Source organism: Gavialis gangeticus, unplaced genomic scaffold (assembly GCF_001723915.1).
Source record: "Gavialis gangeticus isolate Ggan-Ray unplaced genomic scaffold, GavGan_comp1, whole genome shotgun sequence".
Taxonomy (NCBI): domain Eukaryota; kingdom Metazoa; phylum Chordata; order Crocodylia; family Gavialidae; genus Gavialis; species Gavialis gangeticus.
Genome location: NW_017729032.1, coordinates 141,541,805 through 141,568,776, shown reverse-complemented (window position 1 = coordinate 141,568,776; position 26,972 = coordinate 141,541,805). Strand labels below are relative to the sequence as shown.

At 43.3% G+C, this 26,972-nt stretch overlaps 2 protein-coding genes across 4 annotated transcripts in view; one reads left to right on the top strand and one right to left on the bottom strand.

Annotated features, from left to right (window-relative positions):
- The window catches only part of PCID2 (PCI domain containing 2), a 19,735-nt gene extending 16,380 nt beyond the window's left edge, over nt 1-3,355 (top strand). For both annotated transcript variants that reach the window (XM_019524116.1, XM_019524117.1), the window contains 4 exons: nt 1,092-1,165; nt 1,316-1,441; nt 1,606-1,729; nt 2,449-3,355. In XM_019524116.1, the coding sequence (XP_019379661.1) occupies nt 1,092-1,165; nt 1,316-1,441; nt 1,606-1,729; nt 2,449-2,538 (414 nt within the window). In that variant the 3' untranslated portion in view covers nt 2,539-3,355. The remainder of the gene's footprint in view (nt 1-1,091; nt 1,166-1,315; nt 1,442-1,605; nt 1,730-2,448) is intronic.
- Nucleotides 3,356-4,107: 752 nt separating this feature from the next.
- On the bottom strand, nt 4,108-20,684 carry PROZ (protein Z, vitamin K dependent plasma glycoprotein). Of its 2 annotated transcripts, XM_019524118.1 has the most exons (8): nt 20,514-20,681; nt 18,433-18,596; nt 17,438-17,462; nt 11,099-11,212; nt 9,099-9,230; nt 6,828-6,919; nt 5,270-5,393; nt 4,108-4,784 (listed from the first exon to the last, which is right to left on the bottom strand). In XM_019524118.1, the coding sequence occupies exons 1-8, from the start codon at nt 20,581-20,583 to the stop codon at nt 4,267-4,269; spliced, it is 1,239 nt and encodes a 412-aa protein (XP_019379663.1). In that variant the 5' UTR covers nt 20,584-20,681; the 3' UTR covers nt 4,108-4,266. The 2 variants fall into 2 exon arrangements, with proteins under 2 accessions (XP_019379663.1, XP_019379664.1); XM_019524119.1 differs by lacking the exon at nt 9,099-9,230 and having other exon boundaries at nt 20,514-20,684.
- Between the last annotated feature and the right edge of the window lie 6,288 nt (nt 20,685-26,972).

The window sequence follows — 26,972 nt, the reverse complement described above, 5'->3', positions numbered from 1 at the left end:
TGGACATCCGCAAAAACTACTTCACAGTTAGGGCGGCTAGGAGCTGGAACCAACTTCCAAGGGAAGTGGTGCTGGCCCCTTCCCTGGGGGTCTTTAAGAAGAGGCTGGATGCCTACCTGGCTGGACTCATTTGAGTCCCATTTTTGTTTTGGGGTTTTGTTGTTCTCCTGCCCTGGCGGGGGGTCGGGCTAGATGATCTACTAGGTCCCTTCTGACCCTAAATCTATGAAACTATAATCTCTGTTGTGCAATCTTATATTTTTACTTATGTGACAGAGAGAAATTCCTTTTTGATATTGTATATGGTCCAAAATCTTATGTGACCTAACACAATGAAAACGTTCTCTTCAAATAAACATTTTTTAAGAACAGAAATTAAAATTTCCCACTGTTAATTTTTAAAGAAAAAATACCTGTTATAGACACAGATTGCTCCTTAACTGTGCTGTGACACAGTTGGCATGATTTGTGGCATTCATCTTCTAACACAACATTTTGTTTGCACACTGGTGGTGCAACTTAAGTACAGAGTTTGTAACAGCTTAGGTCATATGAAAGGTGATCTAGGGTTGGGGTAGGCAACCCACAACAGATACCAGAGTGTGGCACACAAAGGCATTTTGTTTGGCACGCATGCCTCGGGGTGGATGGAGGAGAAGGGGCTGAGGCTATGTTGCCACAATAAGGATCAGTTCCCTTGCAGTTCCTCCACTGTCCATCGTTGGCATGCCAACATCTTGAAGGAGTGGGAGCCTACCAGGGGTGGAGAGTAGGGAAGCCTGAAGTTGCAGGTGTTTTTAATGCTCTGTTCAAAAACATTGCCACCCCCTGATCTTGTGTGTAATGGAGTCTTAAAACAGTTTATACAATTTAGAAACAAAGTTTTAAAAAAGTAGAGGTGTATAACATGTTATCCTTGGAGATGCAGTGTAATGGAGCCTTAAAAATAGCTCCATTTACTTCCTTTTGTTTTTTGAGGGCAAAGTAAATAAACATTTGTATTTCTTCTTTTTGATAATTTTTTTATGTATTATTAATTGGAAATATTTGACTTTTATTCTGGATAAATTTAAGCGTTGTTTACCTTTCAGGGCCATATGCCAGCAATTCAGCTTTTGAAAAAGTATGACCTCATGCAGTTTGCTGAAGTAACTAAGGCTGTGAGGTATGGCATCTTACTGAATTGTGTGTGTTTTAGCTTAAAGGAGTATCACATATATATATTTATTGTGTGGGGAAAAAATGCAGATTGATTTATAACACTGATGAAGCAAAATATCTGCCTTCTCATATTTTTATATTTCCATCCTTTTAGTGAAGGAAATCTTCTCTTATTGAATGATGCTCTGACAAAACATGAGACATTCTTCATTCGCTGTGGTATCTTCCTTATCCTTGAGAAGCTGAAAATCATCACCTACAGGAATCTCTTTAAGAAAGTGTGAGCAAAGTAAAAATTGCATTTTTGCAAAGGTTATTTTCATGTGGTTTCTCTAGAGAACTGGATTACATGTCCAGGCAAAGTAAGTTATCATGGAAGGACTTTTTGCCCAGAAACCAGCAGATTTAGTTGATTTTTTGCTCCTTCTCTTTGTATTCTTTCAGATATTTGCTTCTCAAGACTCATCAACTATCCCTAGATGCCTTTCTGGTTGCCCTGAAATACATGAAAGTGGACGATGTTGATATTGATGAAGTGCAGTGTATTTTAGCCAATCTTATATTCATGGTATGTGTTCACCATTCATTGTTTGCCTTTGCAAACTGCAGTCAATATAAATGACTATGCAGATTAGGGAAATTTTATTAAGACTAACACAATAGCATAATTTACTTTAAACATTTTTTTTCTTGGGCCACCTGTCTTATATTTGCATTTACTTGTCTGTTGTACTTATATCTTTGTATATTTTTACTGTAACAAAGGTGCTTATGTTCCAATTCTTGCCCTGCATGGAAAACAGTTAAGATTGCAACTGAATTTCCATTATAAATCCAGTCTTGCCCTTTTCTCTAAAATCCACAAATTCATGAATATAAGTCCTGAAGGTCAATAGCCAAGCTCTGTTCATATGTTAGGGAAAAGAATAAATGGGTACACAGAGGCCATGAATAAAATTAAGTTGAAAATTTGAAAGAGATTCCTACCTACCAGAGGAGTGAAATTCTGGAAGAGTCTTTCAGTAAGTGCAGTGTTTTAAGGGGGAGTTCAGTAAGTGTATGAATGGAGTTACATGATGTGCTGCCTGTGACATCAGGGGAGTAAACAGGTGCATAAGCAGTCCCATTGAAATCAGTGAGATGTTAAAAGTTAATGGCACTGCTTAAATGCTCACAATTAAATGCCACAGGTTAGAATTTGACTGGATCAAAACCAAAGGCAGACACTGAATGTGAATGTGTCACCAGCTTCCAATACTAACATTTCTTTCTTTTTCCCTTTGTCAGGGTCACATTAAAGGATATATTTCTCATCAGCATCAGAAGCTTGTGGTTAGTAAGCAGAACCCATTCCCACCGCTTTCTACGGTGTGTTGAGTCGCTTGCATCTTAGGTACAGGGATATTCATAGAAGACTTGCATTGTCCAGTAGAACTGTTTGCTCAGATTGCACAGCATAAACTGTTAATCAACTGGTCATGTCCAGAACTAGAATACCACAACTGTCACATGGTTTCTTTGCCAGATTGACCAGGGTCTGCCAGCTTGATAAAACCTGGGGAATGCAATGCTCATGTTTTTAAAGTGTTAGAGTTTCTTTGGCCTCTTGGATAACTTGAAGCATCTTTTGCAGGAAAAGAAAACAAAGCATTCCCAATTCACTGCAAAAATATTAAGAAACACTTTACAAGAATTTTTGTAAAAGCCAAACCTTTCTCAACTGTCACTTAGACTGATGCTATTGTAAGCTCCCATAACTGTTTCTATGCCTACCTGTCATAACAAGTGTCTATCTTATGATGCTTTGTTAATCCATTCTTTGAGGAGGCAAACAAAGCTTTTTCACTTTTTTCAAGGCTTAACTCCTATTACATTTAAATTTTTTGTTAATAATTTTGTTTTGGATACAACGTGCTCTTTAAGTTGTCTGTAGAAATTAGAGATGATCGTGCTAAATACTGAACATCAGGAACTTCATTTTATCTCAGTGGGATTTAAAGAGAGCTGAGCAAATACGAGATGTTTGCCTCCTGCTGCTCAGAATTCAGCCTCTGGTAACTGTTCTTCAGTACTTGTTTGAGTTTTCTGCTCAGATAACGAATAAACATTTTGGTAATTCACTCACATTCCATTGTTGTTCATGCAGGTTATTTTTATAAAAGTAATAAAACAAATGTGATATTTTTCTCTTTGAGATTTTATTCTTGTTTTTGAAGGGACTTTTAGAGTGTTGTCATAAGTTTCAATAAAATGACCATATTTACCCAAATCCAAGGTGACTTAAATTTAAAGATGATTCCCCCAATTATTTTTAGATTCTATGCATGGCAAGTTATACCTCTGATACATTTTCCATATATAGAATCTAATTATTGGAGGGTTGTCTTAAATTTCTTTCCTTCCACTGCTGTTGTGGGGAAAGTAGCAGCAGGGAGGCAGGTAGCTTCACCCTTGTGCCTGCCCCCCTGGTGCGAGTCCCCCCCACACCACTTGCGCCTCCCTGCTGCCACTTAGCCTATGTGGCAGCTCTTGCTCTGGCCTGGGACATGGAACACAGTGGCTTTAGCCCCAGCTAGGCAGTGGCAGCTGTGGGCCCAGGTCAGGGTCAGAGCCACAGCAACAGCAGCTCCCCTGCTGCACAATCTCTCCTGTGTTATCTCCAGGCTGCACAGCCTGTTCCCTACACTATGCATTCCCTCAGCACAAGCCATCTCAAGCCATCTTGGCCCACAGCCAAGCAGCAGCAGTAGTGACTGCCCCAGTCTTGGCCAGTGCCAGACAGAAACTGTAGTCTGGGCCCAGTTTGGAGCTGGAGCTGGAGCTGGAGCTGGAGCTGGAGCTGGAGCTGGAGCTGGAGCTGGAGCTGGAGCAGCCACGTGGCCCAGGCTAGTACTCAAGTTCAAGATGAGGCTTTCTCCAACAGGGGGAGGAAAGACAGACTGGGAAATACTGAGTTTTGGTTTTTATGGGTGAGTTTATTTAAATATTTACAGAATAAACATGACATCTTTAGTATCTGTGTGCTGTCCTTGATGAAACTGGTACAATTGTTGAATCCAAAGCATATTTTTCAATCACAGGGATTTCATGCCATAGGGATTCTTTTTATACCATGGTTTGTTTAAACCACATCATATATCTTGCAATCTTGGTGAAAAGAAATATTTCTGGGTTAGCTGCTTCTGTTGGCCAAGTTCCTGTAATGCCTGTCAGAAACCAAGTGCCTTTATAATTGGTGGCAACAAAATTTCCTCCAGCCAGCTGCTCATCCATAGGTGCTTGGTGATGCCCACAAAATTCCCTGTTTGTAAGGCTTGTATTGAGTAGTTGTTCACATTCCTCTATAGGGAGGTGTGAAACTTGCAACTCTTTTAACACTCCAGTAAGTTCTGTTCCTTCAATTTTCCAGCCACTGACCGTCCCAGCCAACTGAGCAATCAAAACATGTTCTGCAAAGTCTCTGTCAGGGGTGCATATAGGAAGCTGGTAGCTGTTGCACTCAATGTGCTCTTGGAGTTGTATCAATGCAATGTTATTTTCACCAGTCTCTTTATCATATCGGATATGTATGTGTTTCTCATTCACGTGCATTACCTGCCCAGCTCCAGTCATTCCATCTTTCCCTGTAAAGTAATGACATGTTCGCTGATATGAAAAATAGCCTTACTGTGTGCTGCCAAAGCTGAACACAGATTACTGCCAACAATCACGAGAGCTATTCTGACAATGCATGAATTGTCAGTGCTGTGAAATGAGGGAGAAGTACACAAACTCATTGTGGATGCCAGTTTTACAACAGTTGCGTGTTTTTGGTTATGGCTATTTAAGTTAAGCATTATACTTTCAAGGCGTTGTTCAACTATTGGCAAACCTGTTTGTATGAATGAATATGAATTTCAGGTTGAGACAGTAAAATACACAACCAAAAATGGATGCCAGTTTCTCCCTGAAAATTAAAGACTTTCAATTCAAGCAGTTTGCTTTTGAGGCTGGATGGAATGTTCCTAAATGCCAGTGTTGGCATATCAGCTGTGTTGGTTTTTTTTAAAGAGCTTTCAAACACAAGTATTTAGGCAGATATAAAGAAAAAACGTGCTTAATAACCTACCAGCCCCAACCTTGATCACAAAATGTCTATGCAAAAGGGCACATGTAGCTGTAGTCAACACAAAGTTGCTGGCTAATAGCACACCTCCACAGAAACTCTTTCCTTCTGAATTTAGTAACCGGACCTTTAAAACAAAACAATAAGTAATGGTGTCAAATAACTGTTTTTAATATGACAGGATAGGAGTGAAATACTGATTTATTGCAAGCAGTAAGATTTGTGTGTTAATTATTTTTAAAATGAAAAATCCATACCTGTCTAATTCTATTATTCAAATCAAGAAGTCTCCCACTGACAGCTGCATTTCTAAAGAAAGGAATAGGTTTGCACTGAGAAGGGAAGAATTTGGTTCTAAATATTTAGAACCAAACCCTGTTTCACCTGTAAGTTTACCCTACTTTGGTGTGAAAGGGCAATTTTATTCTGAGTCCTTGACAAAATAATGGAAAGGCAGGTAGTCCCCTCCTCACTGCTTTTTGTGGCTTAGTTTGAATTGATTAAGCTGTGTTACAAAAGTTGATCTGTTCATTTTTCTTCAGGATTTATAGCAATGTATGCTATTGGAGCTGGAATTACCACAGCTGCTGACACCAGATTTAGCCTCTATAAATCCTTGATAAAGGGTTAAAAAGTACTTGTTCCAGTTATAGGGCCTAAAAAGAGTCCTATGTTGTTTTTTGTTGCATCCCTAGGTCAGACGTGGGTAATTTGTGTGCCAATTGCTTGCCTTGGATGGGGGAGCTGTCTCTCAGGCTCCCTCCCTGGAATCAATCTCTGATTCCCTGTCACCTGTGGTCACCATGTACGTACATAAAGCACCACTGAACTTTGATAGTGCAAACATTTAAATAGGTTGTTGCTGCCAAGAGGGGGGGGTGCAACGGGCCCAGAGATTGCTAGAGTCACCAAAGCAGCTGCTTCCTACTTTCTTGATTAAAGGAAACTCAGCAAATGTTTTAACTTTGGGCGAAGGGGGAAGTGAGTGAGTTTTAGGGACAGCCAGGGCGCCCAAATGCTTTAATGTTGCAGCAGGAGAGGAATAGGGTGTGGAAAATGCTGTATGTGCCCTTCAGCATCCATTCTCAGCTCTGAAAGAGATGGTATGCTGGGCATGGTAGACTGATGGTAGTTCTTATGTGGAGCAGAGTAAAATAGGATTGTCCTTGGGCACCTTGGAGGGAAAATAGGATGTAGACCTTAAAATACCATGTATCATAACAGTGACAGGTCAAAAGGGAATACCCTTGCATGAACATTGAGTTACAAAGCTTTGAATATATTGAAAAAAATAGAATCTTTTCTCATACTGACATGTAAGACACTAATGAGCATTCTGCAATAAGAACAACTTGAAAATGTTCACATATTAAGAGTGGAGCTACTGAAAGTCAGAAAAGGCAAGAAATAAGATACTGACATGGATAACTTTGACATCTAACTAAACTGCTGTCTTCTGTTTTTATTTACTCATTAAAGAGCTTGCATGGTTGAACCATTCAAAAAGAGCACATTTTAATTATAATAGATTTTTTTAAAGTAAAACTATTTCTATAAATACCTGCCAAGGGAATCCTCTGGCAAGGCTGTTTTCCATTTCAGCCGTCTTTGTTGTTTTTACAGTGTATTTAAATCTGCCACATGCACATTTATCTGGCCATGTTTAAAAAGAAAAAAAATACATTTATGTCATACAATATTTTGCACTCAGCAAATCATGATCCCAGCTGTACTCCAAAAACCTCAAGGACCAAAGAAACTCAAATCTTTTTCTTAAAAAAGATGCTCCCGCTCCTCTTGCACATATGGGAGCCAAAATGAAACCTTCTACAGGAATAATAAGGTATGCTTGCCTGAGAGGACTCCAGCTTTCTCAACTAGTAGGTAAATTATCCACATCTTCCTGAAAGCAAGCAAGTTCTATGCAGGTCCCATCCCCTCTTCTACATTTAAAAGTACTGCTGCCAGCACACCCCAAAATTGCCTTCACTTTTCATTTTTCCAGCTCATGACTGCTCAGAATATAACCTGATGACCGTGCAAATTCCTACTGTATCTTTGTTATGTCTGATAACATCAGTTCTGGAATACCTTGTGGGCAACATCAAATTTGTGATAAAATAAGAGATATCGCTGCAGCTGGGCATCAGCAGATCTAGGATTCTGAGAAGGGCAGGGTGTAGATGGTGTGGTGCATGATCATGTATAATACAGCACACAGTTGTCTCCTACCCATTGTTCTGGACTGCCCCATGCCAAGCCTGACTAGGACATTGCGTATCTTCAGTGTCAAGATGGTTGACACCAACACCAATACAGCAATGCATGCAACATATATCTGAAAGTTTGAATGATTGGAGGAATCAAAGGGGATACAAGGGGATTCCTCCCCACACAATGTACCTCCCCTGAATTCAGCCCTGCAGCTGGGTTGTTACCAACATGACAAGACAGTGTGGACCCACAGAAGTCTATTTGTGCATAGTGTGGGATCTCTGCTGTGACTGAGCAGAGCCTTGACAAGCTGAAGGGAAAGTCTGTGGGTGAATGAGATGCACATGGTTTTTCCTGCAGCTATTCCAACCTTGTGGACTCGATTCATTCCAAATCCAGGTGTTGCTGATGGGGACTGGAACGCCTGCTGGGGGAGTGGGTGAGACTGGCTGTAATTCACACTTGGCTTGAAAGACTTCTGTCTTTTAAATTTTAAAAAGTGAATTCTTTTCAGGCAAAGCCATTCTGCTGGAAGGAGCATCTTCCCTACTCCGGAGGGAGTGGGGGGGGGGTCTCTTAGCCTGTCATGTTTGGGGGGAAGGTGGGTGATTTTCTCATGGCACTTGGGAGTAGAGGGGTGGATAGTTACAGGCCATGAAGCTCATGGGGTTAGAGGAGCACAAGTTCTCCAATGAGGAACAACAATGATGCTCTCCCAGCTCCTCAGTGCATATGTATGTGTTACCTTGGCAGTGAGATCAGCTACCAGAGCAGCAATCTTGATAGTAAAAAATGTGCTTGTGGTTGAGACTCCTCCTACTCCATTCTTGCTTTTCAGATGTAACTTGACTGACTTCAGTGGTGATCTTCTGAAGCAAGGGTGTCAAACATATGCCCCCTGGGCCAAATCCAGCCTGTGGAGCTGTTCCATCGAGCCTGCTAAAGCTACTGGTGGGACAGGGAATTTGGGGACATAGCTATGAAGGGGTTGGGCCCACCATGGAATCTGGGCCCTGCTGGACATGGCTCTTGGCAGCAGGTGAGCATGCAAGGGCTGTGTCTGTTCACCCTATGGTTGCTTGGGGCATGACTGCTTGTCCTGCAGCTACCACCACCACTGCTGCTTGTGCTTCCTTTGCTGCAATATGCAGCTGCTTGGCCCACAACTGCCTGCCCCACTGCTTGCACTCATACTGTTGGCCCTGCTGCCTTCACCACTGATCCCACTGCACCTGCTGCTTGTCCTGCAGAGCTAAGCTGTGAAGAGCTGCACAATCTGTATCCAGCCTGGGGAATAAGGGTGAGTTTGCCATCCCTGCTCTAAATGTATAATAAGAACAAGTGGAGACTGATCCAGCAAATCCATTTTAGAATGACATGAGTGCTTTGTTTTGCGGCTCTGCTTAAAACTTTCCAATTAACTTTCTTTTTCCATTTTGGCTGCTGGAGAGTTGTCCTTGCAGGTGCCATCTGAATGCCTCCTTTTCTGCCCATCCTCAAGGTCTCTTAGTGCAATCGTAAATTCAGCCTCAGAGTCTGCTGTCTTCTACTGATGCCACTACCCCTCTGTTTGCCTACCCTGCAACAGGGCTGCCTGCACTCTAGTTTTCATACTTGCCTGTTGGGATGCATGATTTTTTATCTTTTCCTAGTTCATAGCCATTTGCACATGAGCAGCGGTAAGAGCGAGAGCCTGGATAGCAGAAATGTTGACATCCATAACTTGTCTTGTGGTGGCACTCATTTTCAGCTAAACACAATGAAAAAGGTAAATACATTTAGCTGTCAACTCTGGGAGCTTTCCTTGTGTAACATGAGCTCTGTTTCACTACACCAGAACACTGGTCACCACTCATCATCTTTTGGACTCACCACTTTAGTTTTTACTCCCTCTCCCTCTTTTCCATTTGTAGGTATGGAATTGAGAGGTGCAGAGCATATGCATGGCCCAGGAAGTGACTGCCAGTTGGACATGAACAGGGGCACAGCCCAAGGGAATGCAGTAGCTGGACTGGGCTGTAACAGGAGCTTCTGGGGACCTTTTTTAAAGTCCCCAAAGCAGATGACAATCCCCACCTCCCCTGTGCTCAGAGGCATGTTCCTTCCCCTCTGTTTCCTCCTGCTGATGCTTTCCCCACTGTTTTGTGGGCAGGGGAAGCTTCAGAGTTACTCCTGCCTACTCTAGCCAGGCTGCAGGGCAGGGGAGGGGGCCTGGCTCAGCTGGAATAATGACAGCAGCAGTAATTGAGTTCCTGCCCCCCATGCCTGCTCCTGGGGGCCTGGGAAGGGTGAGCGAACTCCCCACCAACCCATTGCTGCTGCTGCTGCTGTCCTGTCGCATTTCAAGCTGAGTCCAGCTCCCCACCCCTCTCCCCCCAGGAGCAGCTTTAAAGCTTCCCCCACCCCTAAGACAGAGAGAAAGTAGCAGCAGCAGATGGGGGAGGGGGTAAAGGGGGGCGGAAGGAGAAGCTCTTCTATGGTTGGGGATTGCCAAAGCTTAAAGGGCACAGAAGCCATTGCTCTTATTTCTCAGCCACATCCCTTATGCCAGAGGGCTATGCTTGACTACAGTGCCCAAAGATTTCTCTATGGTGGGGGAAAGTCTTCAGCTAGGCAGCAAGGCTTATTTGAGGCTGGTGGAGTAGCAGCTCTTTTCTCTCTGAAAGAGACTTGAGGCTCGTGATTGACCACAAGATGAACATGAGCCACCAATGCAATTCTGCAGCCAGCAAAGCAAATAAAATTCTGGCTTGCATCTACCAATGCATCTCAAACAAGACCCAAGAAGTCATCCTCCTGCTTTACTCAGCCTTGGTGAGGCCACAGCTGGAGTCCTGCATCCAATTCTGACAGTTTATAAGTATATAAGGGGTCTGCACCAGGAGCTGGAAGAACATCTGTTCACCAGGGCACCCCAAGAGAAGACACAGTCTAATGGTCACAGACTTCTGGAAGACCATTTTAGACTGGATATAAAGAAAAACTTCTTTACTGCCAGAGTTTCCAGAATCTGGAACAGACTCCCCCAAGAAGTGGTGCAAGCACCTACTGTGGATATCTTTAAGAAACTCTTGGATGTTTATCTTGCTGGGGTGTTTTGATAGCAGCTGACTTTCTGCCCCTTGGGCAGGGGGCTGGACCGGATGATCTTGTGAGGTCCCTTCCAGCCCTAATGTCTATGAAATCTATAAGCAGCCTTAACAGGCTCAGGAATCTGGCCTATTGTGTTTTAAGTACCATGACTTTGTCTATTAATTTCCATTTCCATGTATAGCGATTAGCATTGTAAAGCAGGTCAAGGCCACTTTTCTGTTTTTATTCACTCCTTATTCTGGTGAATTTCCAGTGCAGTCATCTTATTACTGCCTGAGAAAGGATGGAGAAGGACTGAAGGGGGATTACCCTCTTCAACAGAAAACCCCACAGGAAAGTACCCTGGGAGTAAAGGAAGAAATGGACAATGGGTATCACATTTTCTCATGTGTAATTTTAATGCATCCTTCACTAAGGATCATATATGTTCTAAGTTAAGGCAAACATGATATGAGGTATATAAGTTTCCCATTCTGGCTTCCAGGAAGGAATATGATTCCAATGTAGTGCTTGTAGAGAACTTACCTAGTGCACAGTTGTCTCCTTCATAGCCACTAGTGCAACTGCATATGTAACTGCGAATGTTGTCCATGCACGTGCCATTATGCAGACATGGATTTGAGGAGCACTGTCTGCCACCTGAATGAATGGCACATCAGTAAGAGCAGTTATCATCAACTGTGACACACGACCTACCTAATTACAGTGCTTTCTTTCAGCAGGAAGATGATTGTGGAAATTCTATTAAAATTACTTTAAAAACAACTTATTACTGTAAAAGAGAAATCTCTTTTCATAATATCAAAGCTGAATCCATCTTTTAAGTAGTATTTGCTATCAATTTTTAATCTGGAAACCAGAGTCTGTTGTCGAAAATTCCTAATTGTGACAGGAATTGAACATATGTATCAACAGACAGAACTAGCTATGAAAGATAAGATACTCAATTTAACAATGGGACCTTGTTTTTCCTCCCCTGTTCTCAATTCCTGTTTTCTAAATCCTTCCTATTTTATAATGAAACTTCATACCTGCACATGAGGATTTCCTGAAGTAACTGGTGAAAATTATTGTGATATCTGACAATATAATTCCCCCCCCAAAATAAAGAGACTAAAGGATGAGAACTGTACTGAGAAATACACCCAGTATTAATTGACACTAATGTCCAGCAATGCCATCTTTCAGTATGCATGTACAGTACTGCATCTTAGCACATGGGGACATGGGTCACCTAACTGAAAACTGCCACCACAGAAACATTTCTGAATGTGAAGAATTGAAGTTTGACAAAAAGAATTTTTCCACAGTAATAAGTAACATTGTAATTTAGCTGAAAATATCCATCAAACAACTCTATTCACTTGCTTGATACTCCTCTGCATGAGACACCTAATGAGTGCAGACACATGGACAATGCACTTGAGTATAGTTAGTACATTCAACAACAGCTTCTGAAATCCCAAATACTTTACCTAAATAATTACAACACTTTTTGCCAGGTGTTTTTTTTCCCTTCCAAGAAGACAGTGTTGGCTATGCATGACTCGAGTTCACAGAATAGCTTTACAGTCAAGCTGCAACACTGCATATATGCCATAATCAGGCTGCTTAGATTTCATATAATCACAAAAAGTGATGCATGAAAATATATTTATACATCTGCCACAAAGAGGAAACATTGGGTGGTGGTGGTTGGAGACTCCCTTCTGCGGCGCATAGGGATTCATTTGCCAGCCTGACCTGTTGTCCCGCCCAGTCTGCTGCTTGCCTGAAGCCTGGATCCAAGATATCATGGAAGGATTACTGAGACTTGCCCAGACCTCTGACTAATATCCCATGCTGCTCATCCATGTGGGTACCAGGGGTACTGCCAGGGGTGACCCTGAGCAAATCAAGAGTGACTACAGGGCTCTGGGTGCAAAGGTGAAGAGGATAGGGGCACAGGTCGTGTTCTCCTCAATCCTTCCGGTCAAGGGAAAAGGCCCTGGCAGGAGCAGATGCATCCTTCAGATCAATGCATGGCTGCACAGGTAGTGTTGCCAGCAGAGATTTGGCTTTCTCAACCATGGGACGTTATTCCAAGAAGAAGGCTTGCTAGGAAGAAATGGGATCCACCTGACAACGAGAGGAAAACGCATCTTCGCAGACAGGTTCGCTAACCTAGCGAGGAGGGCTTTAAACTGGGTTCGCAGGTGGATAGAGAACAAAGCCCTGAGATAAGTAGGGCAGCAGGAGACCTGAAGAAAGCAGAAGCAGGAGGGGGCAACACGAGAGATCTCCTCATTCTTCCTGAGAAAGTAGGGCAATTGGCTAGTCACCTCAGGTGCCTGTACACAAATGCATGGAGCCTGGGAAACAAGCAGTAAGAATTGGAAGTGTCAAAGAACTATGATGTGACTGGAATATCCGAGACTTGGTGGGATAACTCATGTGACTAGAACACTGTCATGGATGGGTACAAATGGTTCAGGAAGGACTGGCAGGGGAGAAGAGGAGGAGTTGCACTGTGTGTAAAAGTGCTGTATGATTGCTCAGAGCTCTAGTATGAAACTGGAGATAGGTCTGTTGAAAGTATCCGAGTTAAGGTTCAAGGTGAGGGCAACAAGGGTGATGTTGTGGTGGGTGTGTGTTATAGACCACCAGACCAGGAGGATGAGGTAGATGAGGCTTTTTTCAGGCAACTAGCAGAAGTTTCCAGATCACAGGCCCTGGTTTGCATGGGGGACTATTGTCACCCTGACATCTGCTAGGAGGGCAATACAGCAGTGCACAGGCAATCCAGGAAATTTTTGGAGAGCATTGGAGACAACTTCCTGGTGCAAGTGTTGGAGAGACCAACTAGGGGCCATGCTCTTCTTGACCTACTACTCACAAACAGGAAAGAATTGGTGAGGGATGTAGACATGGATGGCAAGTTGAGCAGCAGTGACCATGAGATGATTGAGTTCAGGATCCTGACAAAAGAAGGAAAGGAGAGCAGCCATGGTCGACTAGTGCCACCTTAGTCAGGTGGTGGGGGGTGGTGCCTGTGGACAACCTCACCATCTGGGGGGGAGTCCCTCTGCAGCCAATCTTGCTGACCAGGAAGTAGCTGCAGCACTCCCGGAGGTGACTGCAGTGCTTCATCTGGCACTCCCACTCCCCAGCCAGTACTCGCAGCAGGGCACCGGAGCTCCCACCTGCCCTCCCACCCATTGCCTAAGCAGGGAGCGTGGCCTGTCAGGGGGTGCACCTGCACTCTCAGGGGCTGCATGTGCACCCCTGTGCACCCCCTACATGTTGCCACTGAAAGCAGCGGAGTATGAACCCTGGACTTAGAAAAGCAGACTTTGAGTCAGGGAACTGATTGGCAGGATCCCCTGGGAGGACAGTCTGAGTGGAAAAGGAGTCCAGGAGAGCTGGCTGTATTTTAAATAAATCTTACTGAGGGCACAGAAACAAACCATCCTGATGTGCAGGAAGACTAGCAAATGTGGCAAGCAACCAGCTTGCCTTAGGAGAGAACTCTTTGGTGAACTTAAAAAAGGAAGCTTACAAAAAGTGGAAGGTTGGACAAAGAACTTGGGAGGAGTATAAGAGTACTGCTCGGGCATGCAGGGATGACGTCAGGAAGACCAAAGATCAACTGGAGTTGCAGCTAGCAAGGGACAAGAAGGGCTTCTATAAGTATTTTAGCAACAAGAGGAAGGTCAGGGAAAGTGTGGGTCCATTACTGAATGGGAGAGGCAACCTAGTGACAGATGATGAGGAAAAGGCTAAAGTACTCAATGCCTTTTTTACCTAGGTCTTCACAGGCAAAGTCAGTTCCCTGACTACTGCACCAGGCAGTACAGTTTGGGGAGGAAGTGAGCAGATAACACTGGTGAAAGAACAGGTTAGGGATTATTTAGAAAAGCTAGACATGTACAAGTCCATGGGGCTGGACGCACTGCATCTGAGGATGCTGAGGGAGTTGGCTGATGTGGTTGTAGAGCCATTGGCCATTATCTTTGAAAACTTGTGACAATCAAGGAAGGTTCAGGATAATTGGAAAAGGCAAACATAGTGCCCATCTTTCAAAAAGGGAGGAAGGATTCAGGGAACTCCTGACCAGTCAGCTTCACCTCAGTCCCTGGAAAAATCATGGAGCAGGTCCTCAAGCAATCCATTTCTAAGTACTTGAAGGAGAAGAAGGTGATTAGGAACAATCAGCAAGGATTCACTAAGGACAAGTCATGCCTGACTAATCTGATTTTCCTCTGTGATTAGATAACTGTCTCTGTGGATGTGGGGAAAACAGTGGACATAATATATCTTGATTTTAGCAAAGCTTTTGATACTGTCTCTCATAGCATTCTTGTAAGCAAGCTGAGGTTGGATGAATGGACTGTAAGGTAGATATAAAGCTGTCTGGATTGTCGGGCTGAATCGGTGTTGGGATCAATGGCTTAATGTCTAGCTGGCACCCAGTATCAAGTGGAGTGCCCCAGAGGTCAGTCCTGGGGGTGGTTTTGTTCAATATCTTCATTAATGATCTGGAAGATGGGATGGAGTGCACCCTCAGCAAGTTTATGGATGACACCAAGCTGGGGAAAGTAATAGATACTCTGGAGGGTAGGGCTAGGATTCAGAGTGACCTAGACAAATTGGAGGGTTGGGCCAAAAGGCATCTCATGAGGTTCAACAAAGACAAGTGCAAAGTCCTGCACTTAGGATGGAAGAATCCCATGCATCCAGGAGACTGGTTGGCTAAGCAGCAGCTCTGCAGAGAAGGACCTGGGGGTTACAGTGAACAATAAGATGGATATGAGTCTGCAGTGTTTCTTTGCCGCCAAGAAGGCTAACAGCATACTGGGATGCATTAGTAGGAGTGTTGCCAGTAGGTCGAAGGAAGTAATTATTCCCCTCTATTCTGTGCTGGTGATGCCACATCTGGAGTACTATGTCCAGTTTTACCCCCCGCCCCCCAACTATAGAAAGGATGTGGACAAGTTGGAGAGAGTCCAGAAGAGAGCAATGAAAATGGTTTGGGGGCTGGGGTACACGCCTTTGGAGGAGAGGCTAAGGGAACTGTGTTTATTTAGTTTGGAGAAGAGAAGACCGAAAGGTGATTTGATATCCGCCTTTAACTCCCGCAAGGGTGGGTGTTAAGAGGATGGAGCTAGATTCTTCTCAGTGGTGGCAGATGAGAGAACAAGGAGCAATGGTTTCAAGTTGCAGCAAGGGAAGTTTAGGTTAGATATTAGGAAGAATTTTCTCATTAGGAGGGTAGTGAAGCACTGGAACAAGTTACTCAGACAGGGGGTGGAAATTCCATCCTTGGAGGTTTTTAAGGCCCGTCTTGACACAGCCCTGGCTGGAATGATCTACTTGGAGATGGTCCTGCTTTGAGCAGGGGTTTGGACTAGATGACCTCCTGAGGTCCCTTCCAACCCTCATTTTCTATGATTCTGTGATCTCACAGGCTGCACATTATAGACTGACATGTTCCAGATACAAATCTAGGATAAAAATCAAAACTGTACCAAAATGGAGGCAAACTCAGAAGAAGATTGCCTTTGGTCAATCTACAGAAATATAACAAAGTGGCTCAAACATTATCAGACATGATATTAGTGCTCCATTAATTGATGACACAGGAGAACTTTGGTGGTTTCCACAAAAGGATGAAATACCATGCCTAGCTTCCAGGTTCTCTTTAAGCAGTTCAATAGACTCCAAAATAGTTTGGAAATGTTCCCCAGATAACCAATGATTAGTGCAGACATTAGTTACCTGGGAGCAGGGCAAAAAAATTACCAAACCTTGAGCATGGCCTCAAACCTTTCTAAACTATCGGCATTATAAAAATAAGGGACTCCAAAATTAATCCCTCTCCAGAAATTAAAACAGACATAAGGAACATAACTTTTGCTATACTGAATTGCATACAAAAGATCCTAAGAGCATCTTAATAGATTAGTTTTTCTGAAAATATGCATACTCTGTCTTTAAGAATGTACCAAGGTGGAGGGCGTTAGAAATGGTTCAATACTGGCAGAAGCTCTGTAGTTAAGTGGAGAAGTTTAAGGTACAATACAGTGTTACTTATTCTAAAAAGTTTCCTTCAGCACTAGAAGCAAGCCTTTCTGAGATTTTTTTTATGGTTTATCATATAAAAAATTCCAATTATACTTAAATCTGGAAATTTGCCAACAAGGCAAAGTTATGCAGAACTTGCACTTCATCACACTGTTGATGGACATAACTATCTAGACATAAGTTTGACCTGGCTTAACACCTAACACCACCCTGAGTAGGAGGATGCATGCAGTAGTCTTGGCCTATTCACCCCCATGGAAGCGGACACATACTGGAAGGTGGGGTAAATACAGCCCTGCAGCCTCCTTCCTGCCACCCCAACCCTCGTATTTGGAGCAGACTCCTCCTACAACATAGCTCTTGTTGCTGCTCTTAACCCTGGGAGGAGAAGAAGCCAGAGAATGGGGCCATTATGCAGGTTGGTGGTGCAGGGCATGAAGCCACAGGAGGAATTGTGTTGTGAAGTGTGCACAGCCTCAGATTGCCCCAGTACAGCCTTGAGAACAATAAAAGACAGTGCCCTTTCAATGTGACTGCATCTAGTTAAGCATATTAGTAGTTTTGGTTTTATTGTCTTCACAGTTTAATTGATTCTTAAATCATTGTTTTTATAATGACCACTCTTGGGTTTGTGTAAATGTTTTCCCACACATTCTTGAAGACATAATAAATAGCAGTTGGATATTTAAATTAATATTTCAACAGAATACATTACTCAAAAACTCCTATAAAATGCATAATCCTCAGTGTAATGACCATGACATTGTCATTCTGCAAATGGAAATGAATTAGGCTGCTTACCAAAGTAACCATTCCAAAATATTTTCTGAAAGAAATAAAAATAAAGTTATTTTTTTTCTAAAACTGACTATTTTTTACCACAAATATTTTGTCACAGCAAAAGCACAGCAAAGAATAAGTATTATATTTTAAGCTTAAAGAATCACTATGGGTCTAGTCTTACAAGCTCGATTGACAAAACCACCATTAAATGAAATGGGAGTTTTGCTTGAGTCAGAGCACAGGATCTGAACCTGATGCTTTATTCCAGAATGAGTAAATCACTGTAGAAAAATATTAGAGGGGGAAGAAAAGGTCTGTGTTATGTGTAAGAGATGTCTGGGCATTAGTATGTGATAATAAGTGACAACACCAAACCCCTTCAGCGCTGCGGAGCTAAAGTCTGAAGCACGTTCATTTGTCTTGTCCCCTGCTGTGCCTTGCCAAGGACTTGGGAAGAAACCGTCAGTCACTCACTCCCACCAGCACTCCAAAGAGCAGAAAGTTGGATCAGGTGAGCTTTGTTGTGTATTGCATCACATGGCCTGGCTTATAGCGCTTTTTAATACACCGCCAACCCTCCAACCACTAAGCTACCCACGCAGCCCCACCTCCCACCCAGTTGCCTTTGGCATCCTCTCCATCTGCTTTCCTCACTGTTCTTGCAGATATGTCCCTGGCATAAAATTCATACTGTGCACTGCTGGCAGGTGGCACAATGCATGGTGCTGCAAAAAGAAACATCTGGCACAAGATGGGATGCCCTCCTGATCATGGCTGCTACTTCTCCTTGCTGGGAAGACACCACTCTCTCATGCTACTCCCTTTGGATCTGCTCTCTTCCCTCACTTCACTACTGTGGCAAGAAAATACTTCAGTGCCAAAGTACAATGTGCAATGCTTTTGCCCTGCAAAGAAATCTAGGCACCGTGGCATGGGAACTGCTTGCTATGTATCAAGTAACAAACAGTAAGTGCTCTAATCTTTAGAAAACAAACAATAAAAAAACTACCTACAAGCTTTTCGTCATCTTCAAACACTTCCCTTGCCTCTTCGAGTGAGCATCTTTCTTCAAGGCATTCTCTTTCCAAGTCACCTTGGAGGAACTCCTCAAAAAAAAAGAAACGGGCTCGCTTGGGCCTTGTAATAACTTTGTTTGCATCGTTAGCAGATAGAAACACTGAAAAAAATGTATAACAAGAGCAGGTAATATAATACTGGCATGGACTGAGCAATTAGTTCAGCATCTACAACCCCCAAGGCCCAGGGAATGTAGTGAGCCAAGGCCATACATATGTCTTTAGTGTTCTTACTCTGCCTCTCTTCTGTCCTGGACCACATGGCAGTCAGGTTCTGATACAAGCCAAGCTCCATCAGGCCCACATATCCAGAACTGTGTAGATCAGCTATAGCTCTACAGTACAGAAATGTTGCATGGTCCTTGTTTTTGTCCAGGTTTATACAGTGCCTAAAAAACAAGAGGGTCCTGGCCTCCAACTATGGCTTGTCCACGCTATGCAAATATAAATAACCAATGAAAATTAGGACTCTATGTTTAATTTTTCTGCAGACTTTCTCTTGGAGGAACAATTATGCACATCTCCCTAGCAATAATTCCCACCCCCTCCATCCTGACTCGATATTGTCCTCACAAAATAAGTCCTAAGGAAAGGGCTTTCTCACCTGCTCTGCTGGGTTTGGGTGAGCGAAATGTTGCCAAAGAGACTCCCCACTTAAAAGAGTTAGGAAGCCTCTACCCCTGGAGATTTGAAACCTCTCTGCAGAAGTGGAGAGAATTATTTGTGCCAAGTTATTTTTCAGTGTCTCAGCCTGAACTTCCTTCTCTGACTGTTTTGGAATATTCACCAAGTAAAGATGGCACAATATGGTCCTTCACCTGTGTGTCACATAACTAATTTTCTGCACAAATTGAAGCCCAACAACATTCAAAAAACATGATCACAGCTTATGCCATATCCTTCTGGTTCCTGGGGTTCCTTCTGGATTTGGATTATCACAATGCCAGAAAAAACTTGGCAACAGTTTGGCTGCTGACGTTCTACAACTACTGCCTGTCATGTTGACTAGTGCAGTCTCAGCGGCGGTGTTCTCCTACAACTGTCTGTCTCCATGTGTTGTCTCTTGTCTTACACCTAAGTAATAAGCTATTGGGGATAAGAACTGTTATTTTTTTCTTGTGTTTGTGCAATGTCTATCATAGTGTGGTCTATGCCTGGGAGGCTCTAGCCATTATGGAGAAAAAAACCCCAGCAAATAATAATCATCAATAGTGATAGCAGTAAGAGGAAGATATTCTGAAATTGGATTTAATGTCTTAGTTAAACCTTTATAAATGAGTCCCATGGAACAGAATTATTTTAACAGGGTTTTCAGTATTTAAAAAATATTCTCCATTATACTTTAAAATGCAGCTACTGTATTTCACTGACTTTATATAGTTCATATTTTCCTTAAGTGGCTAATATTGCATTTTTGTCACTAATATCATCTCAGTTGAAAGTCATTTAAAATGTGTGTGTGTGTGTGTGTGTGTGTGTGTGTGTGTGTGTACACTATGGCATATTACATACTTAAGTAGAAATCTGTATTTTTTTCACTCAAACTCCAATTAATAAATGCATACTTACTTTCCTTTCCCCCCTTCTTTTTCCTTCCTTGTGGGGTATTCTAGCACATTAATGCAGAAAAGTGTATTTATGCAATTCATGTAAAAATGAGCTTTCTATATGAAACAAACTTCTACCATAAACTCATTGTTAGTCCTTACTATAATTAGAAATACTATTTAAGGGTAACAAGTGAGGAGTAAAGAGAGAATATTGTGCGACATCAACTGAATGTCATGTCATCATTTTTTCCAAAAGCTTTTGCCTCAGTAGCTGAATTACAGATTTTGCTAAAATGTATCAGAAAACAGGAGAAGATGGATGAACATAAAAACCACCAGCATTTTAATGATGCCTGCCTGTGCTAGCAAGTAAAAATTACACAAGACAAAGAATATTTTTGTTTGTCCCATGTGTTTAGAAGATCAGAACAAAGCCAAATTAAGGTAACATTAAAACGAATGGCATACCTGTCTGTTCTGTCTGAAGAAAAAGGAGGAAAGAAAGAAGAAACCATATTATCTGAAAGTGAGCTGCCATTTTTTGATCCTCTGAGAGAGTTAACTGTAGCTCACTGGCATTCCTGTAGTTCTTCTGGGAAGTTGCTACATGAGAAATGCTAAAGTGTAAAGTTCAGTAACTCATGAGAAAACAAAGCCTCTGCTAGTAATGCCTGCACTCAGTGTCAATACATGCTACTTAAAAAAACCAAGGTTAATGGTCCAGCTCTATCGCCATTCTAGAAAGGAGGTTTTTTTGATAGCCTCTTATCTTTTTGGCTAGGGACAGACATTACATATAAACCTGTTTAAGCAATCAGAAACTGGTTTAAGCCCATAACAAAACGTAAGTTCAGTGTGCATAAACCAGTTTCAAAATGGCTGAAACTGGTTTAAGAGAAACCTTGTTGAATGTAGTATCAGACTTAACTGATTTGGGTTGAACCAGTTTATGCAATGTCTTTCCCAGACCCCTTCCTCATTTAAGTTAAACCAGAATCCCCAGCATCCCAGATGCTTTGCAGCCCTGGGCTGGGATGGGCTGTCTGCTCCAGAGAACAGGGCTGGCCCTACCCCTCTGCTCCCTAACCAGAGCTCCAGCAGAGACTGCAGGCAGAGCAGGATCTGCCTGGCTTCTCCCTGCCCCACACCCCCTTACTGCTCAAGCAGGGATACCCTCCTCCCTCCCTCCATCTCCCACAGCATGGACCCCAGCCCCATGGATCCTAGGCATGTGGTATACTAGCTAATGCTGAGGTGTCTCCGTGTGCGTGTCTCCAGTTTCACTGGGACAGGAAGACAGAACAGTACCCACTTAGGGCTTCTAGGAACTAATCAACAGGTCAGCTGGTAATGACCCTCCATTCCTTCCTTGCAAAAATCTGTTTAAGTAAAGCTTGAACTAATGAGAGAGATTTTTATTTTGTTAATGGACTGATATATGCTGTGTTATCAGCTCCCTGCTGGCTCCCTCACCTGTCAGGTTTGCAGACAGTATGAAGAAGGAGGGAGAAGGAGATTGAAAAGCTCAGTATCACCAACAGATGCATTCACTGCATCCCTCTCCCTGCCTTTGCCTCAGAGTGCTAGCCAGGGTCTGGGGGCTGGCAACACACCTACCCCTTGAGCAGGGAGTGGGGAAAAGCCTGAAACTGTGCAGGCAGGGTGGGGGTTTAAACCACTCCCTAACTGGAGGTCCTGCTGTGGCCTGGCCATGCCCCATGGCACTCCCAGCTCAGCGTTTTGGAAGGAAAGGGAGGGTTGCTCCAGCACCCCCTGGCTTCTAGCCTGAGCCACCGCAGGCATGTGTCTGCATTTCTTCAATCCAGAGGGAATGTCTGGGCAGTTGCAAATTGATTCAATCTCAGCAGGTTAAACTAATCTGCAAAGATTGAGTCAATTCAGGCTCAGGCTTTTTGAGTGTCTGTCCCTAGTCTATGAGACAGATGGAGGTGGAAGCAGGTTTGCCAGCTGTCCTGGCAACTGCTAGAGAAGTTCAAGGTTTGAGCATTTCCTCATATCCTGGTCCCATTTTGAATAATAGAGCTAGAGGAGATATGCTAAAAAGCTGAAGGATTTATTGCACCTTCAGTGACGTATAGGTACAAACCCGAGGAGGGCTCCTAGAAGATTTTCAGCAAGACTGTTTTAGGATTTAGTGAACCAGCTTTTTCCCCATAAACAACTGACCAGGGCAGTAAGAGGCCACAGAATTCCTTTAGCTTGCATTGCAGAGTCTCTGTCAGTCTAGGGTTGTATTTCCCAATAGATGAACAGATGATATTCCACAGGAACTCTGTAATGGGCAGAATTAGATCCCTGGAGCTATATTTTCATGACACAGACAATCTTCCTTTTTGATGCTGGTGGAACTGCACCTCAGAAAAGGTGGGGAGAGAACTGTTTAAAACATTACAATCTCAACTGCTTGCAGACACATGCATGCACATCTGTACAAACTGTAGTGCTGAAACAATTAGTTGCCTGGAAATAGGGCATTCCTGTGGCTGGTTTTACATGTGCAAAACTCTACATTGGTAGCATAAGTTGTCCCACACTTGGAGTACATTGGTGGGACAGCAAATGGTGCATCTATCATAGCAAAAGTACAGACATGGACCAAATTTGTTCCTCTTCACCCTCCTACACTTGTCTTCTCAATTAGTTATACAACACAAGCATGCCTTCTTCAATGCATTTAGCTTACAGCTGGGTCACCACTTGAGGTCAGCATATCCACAGGACTCAGCTGTGAAACCAAAGCAAAGCTGTACTCTGTAAATACATTTTTACAAGCTGGCTATTTTTGCATGTTTTGTTTAAAAAGGAGATCAATGTGGGTACAAACTCATCTTTCAAAACAGCAAAACAGAACTTCAGAATCTGCATTATTCAATTCCATTTTTCATATTAAGGTAGTGTTGAAGCATGCAGTTGATCCAAAGAACCCCATTATTAGCTACACATATCCTTGCCATTTTTTAAGAGTTAATTCGTAATTCCTAAAGAATACTCCCCCCATTGAGTGGTTGTTGTATGCCTTTGTACCCTTTGGATATAGATCATAATGTGTTCAGTCACATAGGGCAAGGCTTTACAGTAAATTCTATACAAAAAAAAGCAACGCTCAGTTCTTGGAGACATGTAAACATTAATGTGGACCTCCAATATCCATCATCCACCTTCCAACCGGTACTTCCATCCTTCAGTGATGACTGTGGGGAGAGGAATGGAGAACTAGTATTCTTAGTGGATAGAATAGATTAATCTGCCCTGACACTAATAAGGGAGAGGAGTACCACCAGGATGAACAGAGCCATCCAGGCCCTTCAAAGACTGCAGGCTCTATTTACTTTCCTAGGATGCTCCCATTCATCTGAAAATATCTTATTAAGAACACATAATTTTTCACTGCTCTGAGCCTCTGAAGCTGCACAAGGATGTGCCTGTGTATGATACACCTAGCTTTGGAGTAGGACTCTGTATCTCCAGTCTCCTGCCTGTTCTTGCCTTTATCTCATACGGGTACCACTGACACTCAAATCCCCATGACATCTCCAGCAGTGTGGAGTGGCAAGGAAGAGGGTGGATCATGTTTGTGTAGCAGATGTATAGGCCAAAGAGCTGTAGTTATGTGTATATACTGCTTTTGTTACGCTGTGTTGCACTGTGTTGGCCTGCCCTGAGTCCACTGCAGAGAAACAGCATCACTCTTGCTGGATTTTGCAATCTCTTCACCCCACTTTACTCCATTTATGGCAGGATGCTATTTAACTGTGTTTACTCAGCATTAAGCTCACAGAACACTCTCATTTCCCATCTTACCACTGATAATCTCAGTAGCAAAAAAGACCCCCATACTCTACTAGAGATAATACTTACAGAAACACAATGGAAAAATACAGTATACTGGATCCTTCAACCTACCCACCTTCTTAAAAATGGGCGGACGATATGGAATAAGATGCAGTCCATTAGCCAGAAGAACCCCAGGTCTATTCATATCAGAGGTCTATTCATATCAGAGTCATAGTTAGAAACACACTCCTCTATCATTCAATACAGCTATTTCTAACTCATGGAAGAAAGATGGAATGTAGGCAGGTCATGTCCAGTAGCTATTGCCAGTTGTGTAGGGGACAGAGTTAATGTTTCTTTGTCACATGTCTTTTCACTGCATTTCTTGGTTTTCAAAGGTCTTGCTGAAGGAAACAATATACCACTGAGCGCCCATAATGTTTTGTTAAACATTTCTTTCTTTTTAGCAGTGAACAATTTTGCCTTGGAGCTAGCTGCCATTCTTGTCAGCAGAGTCAGAAACAAAGAAGTTCTAGCTTTCTAAAATCAGAGAAGATATTATTTACAGACTACTGGTTAAGAGCAACAGGAACTTCTTAGTCATACCAGGATTTTGCTAGCCTGTACCCAATAAGTAATATTACCCTCAAAGTATGCAGGGACTATGCACTATGTTCTTAACATGAGGTTTAAATAGTAGATATGGTTTTGTGTAGGCCCTATGTATTGGGAAAAATTTGAGCCTGACCCAAACAGTATCCTGTTTACAGAGGCAAAGGCCAATACTTTAAATACACAGGAGTTTGTTTTCCAGTTAAATCTGCTTGGACTAATGTGTAATGCCTGCTATGTTTCTGACCCGGACTTTGGAACACATGACATAGAGACAGCTTACTGAGAACCTCTGCCTATCACTTGGGCCTCTCATGGCAGGGATTAAAACCTAGGGGAGTGGTGCAAATCTTCTAAAAATGTAACCCTTTTTGTCACAGTGTGAATCCCTGGAATACTTGGAGATTCATAGATGTTAAGGTTGAAGGGACCTCAATAGATCATCGAGTCTGACCCCCTGCATAGGCAGGAAAGTGTGCTGGGTTCAGATGACCCCAGCCAGATGCCTATCTAACATCCTTCTGAAGACCCCCAGGGTAGGGGAGAGCACCGCCTCCCTTGGGAGCCCATTCCAGATTTTGGCCACTCTAACTGTAAAGAAGGTCCTCCTAATGTCCAGTCTAAATCTGCTCTCTGCTAGTTTATGGCTATTATTTCTTGTGACCCCCCAGGGGCACCTTGGTGAGTAGAGCCTCACCAATCCCCTTCTGCACCCCCATGATGAATTTATAGGCAGCCACGAGGTCGCCTCTCAACCTTCTCTTGTGGAGGCTGAAGAGGTCCTGGTGCCCTAGTCTCTCCTCGTAGGTCTTGGCTTGCAAGCCCTTAACCATATGAGTGGCCCTCCTCTGGACCCTTTCCAGGTTATCCACATCCCTCTTGACGTGTGGCGCCCAAAACTTCACGCAGTACTCCAACTACGGTCTGACCAGCACCCGATTGAGGGGAAGTATCACCTCCGTGGTTCTGTTTGTCATGCATCTGCTGATGCATGATAAAGTGCATTTAGCTTTTCTGATGACTTCGTCACACTGATGATTCATGTTCATTTTGGAGTTCACTAGGACGCCAAAATCCCTTTCCGCTTATGTGCTACTGAGCAGGTAATTTCCTAGGCAGTAGGCGTGCTGGACATTTTTCCTCCCAAGAGAGGACAGCATTTTGCATTTCTCCTTGTTAAATTGCATTCTATTGTTTTCTGCCCATTTGTCCAAACTGTCCAGGTCTGCCTGTAGTTGTTCCCTGCTCTCCAGTGTGTTCACTTCTCCCCACAGTTTTGTATCATCGGCAAACTTGGACAGAGTACACTTCACTCCCTTGTCCAAGTCACTGATGAAGACATTGAAAAGTATCGATCCAAGGACCGAGCCCTGTGGGACCCCACTACCCACGCCCTTCCAGGTTGATACCAACCCATCCACCACCACTGTCTGGGTACAACCCTCTAGCCAATTTGCCACCCACCAGACTGTGTAATCATCCAAGTCACAGCCTTTTAATTTGTTCACCAGTATGGGGTGGGATATCATATCGAAGGCCTGCCTGAAGTTTAAGTAAATGATATCTACCCCTACTCCTGTGTCTGGGTGTTTTGTAACCTGGTCATAAAAAGAGACTAGATTAGTCAGGCATGATCTACCTGCTACAAACCCATGCTGGTTTCCCCTCAGCATAATTTTTCCTGCTGGGCTCTCACATATATAAGCCTTAATAATCTTTAGGCTTTAATAGTCTTTGGCTTATTGGAAACCTCTCACACAAGTTTCCCCAAATCCTACTACCTTTCACACAATGGAAGCATAACCAAAGCAGAAGGGTGGTCTACTGAGGGGTTTGCCCCACACTTTTTAATAATGAGATAACAGGAACTGTGTAAGAGGTAGGATACTCAGGCTTTTGCTGGATGTTTGATTCAATACCACAAGTTGCTCTGAGGAAAAGCTTAGCATGTAGGTGTAATATTATACTTTATTATACATCCATTTATAGCATCTGTGTCCAGTGGGGCTTCCCCACATAGCTGGGGCTGACCAGGAGCTGTCCCACTTCTAGAGCATATCCCAGCCAGCCCCTGGTTGGGTGGGAAATCCCCAAGCAGCTAGGAGCAGCTCTTGTGGGAAGACGGGATTGGAGCAGCACTGGGGTGGTGGGAGGGCAAAGAGCTAGCCTGTCCCAGTGCTGCTTGGTTCCCGGCTCCTGTGGGGAGCCAGGAGCTGAGCAATTCCAGGACTGGGGGAATTCCCTGTCCCCCTTGGACCCCTGAGGTTGTGGCTGACTGGGAGCAGATTTGCTGTCCTAGCTGTGTAACAACTGGATAGTGTTGTTAACATCATATACAAATGACTTTCCCATTAATAAACTCTGAGAGCTCATAAGAACCTGCTGAAAAGTAGCACCATCCTGCAGCCACTAGTCAATAAAAGTCTTGGTGTGCCACTCAGTGAGCGCATGGCTGGGCTTTATGTCCAGGCACCTATTCATCACTTGTTTAATGTCCAGTCTGAACCAGGCTATGACTAT